This window comes from Euprymna scolopes, chromosome 35, assembly GCF_053919585.1.
Source record: "Euprymna scolopes isolate OS-2025 chromosome 35, ASM5391958v1, whole genome shotgun sequence".
In the NCBI taxonomy this organism is placed as follows: Eukaryota; Metazoa; Mollusca; class Cephalopoda; order Sepiida; family Sepiolidae; genus Euprymna; species Euprymna scolopes.
The window spans coordinates 76,430,426-76,439,345 of NC_136516.1; the positions used below are offsets into that span (position 1 = coordinate 76,430,426).

The 8,920-nt window shown below is 33.6% G+C and overlaps 1 protein-coding gene across 1 annotated transcript in view; it reads right to left on the reverse strand.

Annotated features, from left to right (window-relative positions):
- Positions 1-8,920, reverse strand: part of LOC145259956 (unconventional myosin-Ia-like) — a 1,146,131-nt gene that overhangs the window by 118,246 nt on the left and 1,018,965 nt on the right. The window contains exon 20 of the mRNA XM_080117933.1: positions 1,572-1,637. Within this exon, the coding sequence (XP_079974059.1) occupies positions 1,572-1,637 (66 nt within the window). The remainder of the gene's footprint in view (positions 1-1,571; positions 1,638-8,920) is intronic.

The following is an 8,920-nucleotide window of genomic DNA, read 5'->3' on the forward strand; positions in this document are numbered from 1 at the left end:
TGTCAGATTCTCGACTCAAGACCTACATAGTATTGCAGCCGACAAATCGATATTTGATTCTATCTAGCTTTTTTCTTTTTATTGAACATAATCGCATGTTAAGAATAAATTTTAATTTGATTAGTTTGTAAATATAATTTATCCTCATTGAAATATTTTTTCACAGAGAAGTCATCTTTCTTTTCAGCAATAAATGTAAATTGTAGATGGAGGCCATTTTTGCTATCAGTAGCAAATTTCACCTTCAGTAGTAATTACGTTAATACATACAACTTTTGTTTATTACGATTAAATAAATGTTAAATAAATTTCTATTTTTGTTTATTGGAAATAAATGTGTAATGCATGATTTTTTTTCAATTTCGATATCATATATCCTCTACAGCGTCCACAAATTTACATTCGATTTTCTGAATCAAACAACAGCAGCAAAAAAAAAAAAAATTGGTAAAAATATTTTTAAAATTAAAATGCGACATAAAGACTCACGAATAATGCTGGGTTCTTAATCTGTAACTACATCTACAAATTAAGTTAATTTTAGCTGAAGAAGTTATTAACTAAAATTTGTAGAAGAATGATAATATTGGATGTTGGAGAAAGCTGTTACTTAATAAAGAGACAAAGGCACCAGATCAGGCTGTCTGAAAATATTGGCTTCCTAATCAAAAATGCATCAAACACAAATCATCATCAGTAATTGCTCATTGATAATAATCGGTAGTGTTCCCTAGACTGTGAGTGACAACAAATTTTCCTAAATTTCCATTACACATCATGACAATCATTGCAACAGCTGCCTTATCACTGATTTCTTGCTAGCAACAACTATTGATCTTCTCTAAGATTTGGTTGGAAATAAGCCTCCAAAGTCCCAGTCCTCTCCGCACCCTTTCAGTGAAGGTCTGGTTAGTGCTCTCTCTCATTGGTCTTTCTATCCTCATTGGTTTCTCACGTTCATTCTGTATGGCATTAACCGAAGTTGGTGTTATCATATTACTATCTTTTGTTTGAGGGGAAGAGGCAGTTTATAAAATTTGTAGCAGTTTCAGTGTCCTTGGTTTCATTTGATGGTGTCCTTTTATATGTTTTTTTTGTTTTTCCTAAGTCCCATGTTGTTATTATTATTCCTATTTACTTGTCTTCCCACAATGTCGGTTTTTAATGTGAGGCAAATCCAGCTCCCCAAAAAGGGGCACTCTGGATTGGAGCAAAAATAAAGATTGTCTCAATCTAGAAGGATTTCTCCTCCACTGATCGAGGTTAGAAAAGGCGAAGTGTAGTATCAGAACAGATACTACACTTTAATCCTAGCCAAAAAGACCAAGGAATTCATTTTGATTCAAACAAAATATAGATTTACTAAACAAAATCTTCAGCCATGTTGTGGTGTTTACATATATATATATATATATATATATATATATATATATATATATATATATATTCAAAGTATTATTATTATTATTATTATTATTATTATTATTATTATTATTATCATGAAAACAAAAACTGGAAACAAAAGTAAAAAGATTAAATTTGAAATAGAAATAAGAAATATATATTCTTACCTTAATACACCGGATATAGTTTGGATTTTTACATAAAAGATTCTTCATTAGTTCAGCTACGGATACCTGCAAAATGAAACAAAATCTTTATTAACAAAAAGAAAAGAAAGACTTAAAGCGACCTTTTTTTTTTTAAAGACCTGAATCGGAATACATTAATTTGTTGCAAACAACACGAAAAAAAGAAAGAATACAAAAAAATAAATAAAATACTGGCTCGACTGAATCAAATATCGGTTTGTCAAATGCACACCTATTTAAGTCTAACATGGAAAATCCAGTCGACTTAATTTTATAAATTAAATTATCAACTCAATAGTTCTCACAAAGGTCATTATCGGTGTTTCTAATTAACAATAATTGGTGGTGTTCACTGGAGTCTGAGTGACAACAAGTCTTTCCAGATTTCTAGTAATCTTCATTTTATTCGATCACTAATGCAAATAATTTTGTGTTATTGCAACATCCGACTATTATTATTATTATTATTATTATTATTATGATGATGATGATGATGATAAAGTTAGTATAAAATATAAATCATTTAAACAAAGATTGGCAAATACTCCTCTTAGCATAGAATATGTGAGTGTTTGGTAAAATATGCTTTTTCAATTATATTTCACTCTTTGTGTGTATCAATTAGTTTAGAAGAACAATATTAGATAAATATAACAACATACTCGTATCATATATAAAATTCCAAATATATGTTTTTCTTACCAAACAATTCTTTCAGCATGGCATATATATATATATATATATATATATATATATATATATATATATATATATATATATATACATACATACACACTCACATATATATATATATAGACACAAATATATATACACTTCCACATATATATATGTATAGATATATATACACATACACATATATATATGTATAGATATATATACACATATATATACACAGACACATATATATATGTATAGATATATATCCACATATATATATATATATACAGACACATATATATATATGTATAGATATATATACACATATATATACACACATATATGTATAGATATATGTACACATATATATACACACATATATGTATAGATACATATATACACATATATATACACACATATATACACACATATATGTTTGTTTGTTTGTTCAGTTTATTGGCCTATCAACAGCTGCATGGTCATTTAAGGCCAAATAAGTTCATTTTTTTTTCTTTGGATGTCTTAGTAAGGTAGGTGTTCTTTATTTTCCAGTATGTCAAGGTAAGATTGGAGGAAGGTTTGTAAGAGATTTGGGTTGAAAAGTTTTTTTTTTTTTTTTTTTTTTTTTTTTTTTTGGTAGATTTATACTTTGGAGGAGAGGTTTACCTCTTTCAAGTAATTTAGAATTGTTTTTTCATTTATTTTTTCAAAGAGATCTTTAATGTTGTTAATGCTGTAGTGTTTTTGGCGTAGGGGAGCTAGGTCAATGCAGTTAATTAAAAAATGTTTAACGGTGTAGTTTTCTTGGCAAGGTAAGCATTCAGGTGGATTTTCTCCTTTTAATAGGAATGAGTGGGTGATATTTGTATGCCCTGTTCTTAATCTTGTAATGATCACTTCTTCTCTTCGGTTTAGTTTAGATTTGGGATTCCATTCTCCAAGTGTAGGTTTGATTTCTTGTAGCTTGTTTTTTGTATAAGTGTTCCATTGTTGTTGCCATTTTGTTTTGATATACAGGTTTATGGTTGGTTTAAAGTCAGTGTAGGGGATTTTTATGTTGGAGATATCCAAGTTTAGTGACTCTTTAGCAGCTAGGTCAGCTTTTGTATTCCCTAGGATGCCAATATGGCTTGGGATCCAGCATAGGATGATTTGTTTTTGAGTATGAAGAAAATCGAGTTTGTTTAATAGATTAGTTATTAGCGGATTACAAATGTTCTTTTCTTTTAATGAAGTTAGAACTGATAAAGAGTCCGAAAATATTATAAACTTGTTTGCTTGATCAGCACTTATAATATTAAGGGCCAGGTTTATTGCTGAGGCTTCAGCACTAAAAATGGAGGACCTATCAGGTAGGCGTTTTTGGATTTTTCTTTGCCGATAAATAGCAGAGCTTCCGACTTTTTCTTTGGTTTTAGCTCCGTCAGTATAAATGTGTTCATAGTCCGGATAGTCATGAAGAATGTCATGTATTTTTTCCATATAGATGGGTTTGATTGTATTCGATTTGGGGTGTTTAGAGAGATCTAATAGTATAGGAGAGTGTTTTAGATGTTCAGGTGGGTTTACAGCAGTTTTGGAAAGCCAGGGTGGATGTTTGAGTGTAGAAGCTTTGTGGATCTGCGAGATGTTAATTTTGGCTTCGTCTTTTATTTCTTTCATATGGAGACCATAAGACTTGATTGCTTTTTCCTTTTTTTGGAATAGGATTTGGTGTTTGGGGTGAAAGACACTCTGGTATATGGGACTTGAAGTGTTAGATGCAAGTTTTGTATAGTATTGTAGGGCTAATTTTGTCCGTCTCATTTCAAGTGTAGGTTCATTCGCTTCTGCATAAAGACTCTCGACTGGTGTAGTGGGAAATGCTCCAAGTGCTAGTCGGAGTCCTTGGTGGTGAATTGTGTTCAATTCTTTAATGTAGGATTTTCTTGTTGCACCGTAGATAAAGCAGCCATAGTCCAACTTTGATCTTATCAGTGTTTGATAGAGTTTTAGAATTGTTTTGCAATCAGCTCCCCAGTTTGTATGAGCTATGGTTCTCACAAGTTGCATTCTTTGGTTGCATTTTTTCCGTAAGTATTTAATGTGGGGTATGAAGGTGAGTTTTTTGTCAAAGGTGATTCCAAGATACTTGTATTGATCCATAACTGTTAGTCTATTATTGTTAATTTTTAGCTCGGGGTCAGGATGCATTTTTCTATGTTGGCAGAAGTGAACACATTTTGTTTTTGTTTGAGAAAAGCTGAAGCCATTTTTGGTAGCCCAGCTAGTAATTTTGTTGATGCATAATTGTAGGTGTCGTTCAATAGTGTTCATATGTTTGGCCTTAAAACTAATCATGAGATCATCAACATAGATGGCATAGTTTGTTCCGAAGTTTATGTTATTAACTATATTGTTTATTTTCACATTAAAGAGTGTAACTGAAAGAATTCCACCTTGGGGAACTCCCAATTCTTGTTTTTGAGACTTTGATAAGATGTTTCCGAGTCTTACTTGGAAGGTTCTGTCACTCAGATAGTTTTTGATAAATGTTGGCATTCTGCCTCTTAGACCTAGTTCATTCAGGTCTTTTAATATTCCATACTTCCAAGTGGTATCAAAAGCTTTTTCTATGTCAAAGAAAACTGTTACCACATGTTCTTTGAGGATGAAAGCTTCTCTAATATAGGTTTCCAAATTTATGATATGGTCAATAGGGCTTCTGCCCTTTTGGAAGCCTGCTTGGTGTTCAGAGATTAGGTGATTTCTTTCTAGATACCAGGATAGTCTTCTATTGATCATTCGCTCAAGGGTTTTGCAGATGCAACTAGTAAGTGCAATGGGACGGTAGTTTATTGGATCTGAGGGGTCTTTTGAAGGTTTAGGTATGGGAATTATAATGGCATGTCTCCAAGTGTCGGGGAATTTTTCATTGATCCAGATATCATTGAAAATTTTGAGGAGGTATTCTTTTGATTTCATTGGCAATTCTTTTAGGAAGACATAGGGGATTTCATCTGGTCCGGCTGTTGAATTATGGATGTTTTTGAGAGATTCTTCTAATTCGTACATAGTAAGGATTTGATTGTAGTATTCAGTGTTGTCTGAATGGAAGCGGATTTGTTGTTGTTCTGCTTGGTTTTTGATGACTTGGAATTCTTTGTTCCTATTAGTCGGTGAGGAGTTTTTGGCAAAGTTTTCTGCTAAGATTTCAGCTATTTTTTCTTTGTTAGTGATTTTGACATTGTGATGGATGAGATGTTTATTAGCTTGTTTAGTGTATTTCCCAGTAATTTTGTTTATCATGTTCCATATTTCCTTAGGTTTGGTGTTTGAATTTAGTTGGCTAACATAAGTTTGCCATGTTGATTGCTTAGCTTGCTTAATGGTTCTGCGAGCTTTGGCTCGGTTTATTTTGTAATTTTCTAAATTTTCTTTAGTTGGTTGGCTATTAAATTTTCTGAGTGCTGTTCGTCTGGCTCTGAGCGCTTCTTTGCAATCTTTGTTATACCAAGGCTTGTTATATCTTGTTGATGGGGAGCTTTTAGGAATAGTTTTCTCAGCTATAATATTTAGAGTATTGGTGAAGTGGGTAATGTCATCATCTTTTGTTAAATTAGCTTCTTGCACTAGGTCTGTGTGGCACATTTTTTTGAAATCTTCCCAGTTGGCCTTATGCAAGTTCCATCGGGGTGTTTTAGTGTCATTCTCTGGTTCTTGACCTTCTAGGATGATCGGGAAGTGATCACTCCCACAGGTCTCATGATGTACATTCCATTTATATTCTGGGAAAATACTGGGTTCTGATATGGTGAGGTCAATAGCCGAGAGTGTTCCAGAGCTAGGGTGAAGATAGGTGTTGGTTCCGTTGTTAAACAAACATAGTTGGTTTTCATCGAGAAAATTTTCGATAATTTTACCTCTTCTGCTTGTTTGTTTGTTTCCCCATAGTTCATTGTGGCTATTAAAGTCACCCATGAGGATAAAAGGTTTAGGGAGTTGTTGGGTCAATAAGTTCAAGTCTGTTTTATTTATGTTTTCATTAGGTGGCAGGTATAGGGAGCAAATTGTTAGCGGTTTTCTTAGACTGATGGTTACTGCAACGGCTTGTAGTGTTGTATTCAGTTTGATTTCGCTTTGAATTATATTATTATTAATTAGAATGGACACTCCTCCGGAGGCTCTATTTCCTTGTTCGTGTATATAATCATAGGTTGTATATCGTTTGATATGTAGTGTGTTCTGAATTTTCTTATAAGTTTCTTGTAGGCATATGACTGTTGGGTGAAAAGAGGCAATGAGAAGGTTCAATTCGTCGAAATTTGCCTTTTCACCTCTAATGTTCCATTGAAGGAATACTGGTTTATAGGTCATTGGTGGTAAGGTAATGATCCTCTGTGCTGTGTTTTTTTTTCTTTCTTTTTTTTTAGTTGATTATGGGTTTTAGTATTGGTGTTGATATAAGGTATGGATTTAGTGCAAGTTGTGGAGGGTTTTCAATTAGCTTTGTTTTTTTTCTTCTGTTTTTGGCTTGTCTTCTGTTTGGTCTTTTGTTTCGGGTTTTTTGTTTGGGGATCTGGAACTAGAATTAGCATGGGACCTTATGTCCGTTTTGTTTTGGTTTTTCTTTTGTTTTGACGTTGATCGATGGGAGATTTCTTGATTTAAGGTTTCTGTTTGTTGGTTTGGGTATTCTGTTTCCATTTCATCTTCAGGTTCAGTTTGATTTTTAGGGATTGGGGTTCTAGTTCTGGAGTTTGAACGGGACCTTATAACTGTTTTGTTTAGGTTTTTCTTTTGTTTTGGTGGTGTTCGATAGGAAATTTCTTGTTTTGGGGTTTCTGTTTGATATTCAGTCTCCATTTCATCAGTTTCTATTAAATTTTTGGTGAGGATTTCTATTTTTTGTTTTGCTGGTTTATTATTTGGTTTTAAGAAAGTTAGTTCTTGGGGATATTGGCTTTTAAGAGGGGAGGCTTGGGTTTGGGAGGAGATAAATACTTTATTGGGTTCTTTCCTAGTTTCTAGTTTTAATTTTTCTAGTTTTTGAAAGTGTTGTATTTTTAGTTTTTTTTGGAAGTTAAGCAATTCGTTTGGTTCTAGATGTACCAGTTTTTCAATAAGTTCATTGTATTTATCAGGCTGGTTGGTGGGATTTGTTTTTTCTGTTATTTTCGCATATGTTTTATTTCTAATGACTCCTTCCACTATTGTCTTCGCTTCTAAGTAAGAAATGTTTCGTTTATGCTTTGTGGCTAAGATTTCTTTTTCAGTTTTCCATCGTTCACAGCTTTTTGAGTAGGCAGGGTGCTCCCCTTGGCAGTTTATACATTTGGACTCGTGACATTCTTGTTCATTGTGACTTATTTCTTTAGAGCCACATTTAGCGCACGTGGGATGACCTCTGCAGGCATCTCTATGGTGACCGAATTTTTGACAGTTGAAACATCTCAGAGGATCTGGGATGTATATTTCAACTGGTTCCATGGTGTAACCAATTTTAATTTTAGGTGGAATTTTTGGAGTGTTAAATGTAATAATGTAAGTATGGGTTGGTATTTTTTCTGAGTTTTTCTTTATATAGATTCTTTTAGAGTCAATGACTCCTTGTTTGCTCAGTTCGTTTTGGATTTCTTCAGGTGAAGCCAGTGATAGTTCCCGGCTACGGATAACTCCTTTGGATTGATTTAGTTTATTGTGTGGGGTAACTTTAATTTTTTGACATAAATATGGATAAAAGTTTCTTTGCCTGTGTTCCCCACCCACCCCGGAGCCCAATATTGGGACTTGTCAAGGGGGAAACCCATTCGCCTTGACAGAGTCAGGGCTACACAGGCAGTATACTCAGTCAAGTAAGAAATACCGAGCATCTGTCATTACTCAATTTTTCACTACCCAAATCTAGAGTGAACAAAATTGTGTGATTGCAGCCATGTCGGGATTGGATTCTACACTTGCTGATTGACCCTTGGCCAGCGCTTTCGAACGTCTACTTTAGGGGTGAGGTTTATCAGTTTTCTATGGTTTTGTTTAAGAGGATTTCTTTTGCTAATTTTAAATTTCACAGTTTAGTCTGAACCATTGATAGTAGACATAGTGCTTGACCTGACCAGCCGATTGATCGGATCGGGCCCTTCCGACCGCCCGTCTAACCGAGGTAAGGGCCAAAGAGATGTGTTAGGAAGAGGAGGCTCATGAACTCGTCCTCCAGGACCTTCAATCACCAGGATTCCGTTCCAAGGTGTCACGGGTCGCCACCCACGGCCAACAGGTGGCCCCATTGAGGGACTTTTACCCTCTGCAGGGGGGCAGTCAGTGTATTCTAATGCCCCACTGACAGGGCCCACACATATATGTATAGATATATATATATATACACATATATATATACACACACATATGTATAGATATATATATATACACATATATATATACACACACACATATATGCACAAATATATATACACGCACACACACACACATATATACACACGCACATACATATATACACATATATACATACATATATATATACATACATATATATACATATATATATACACACAAATATATTCACACATATATATGCATATATATAAACAAATATATACACACACATATATGCGTATATATAAACAAATATATACACACACATATATGTATATATA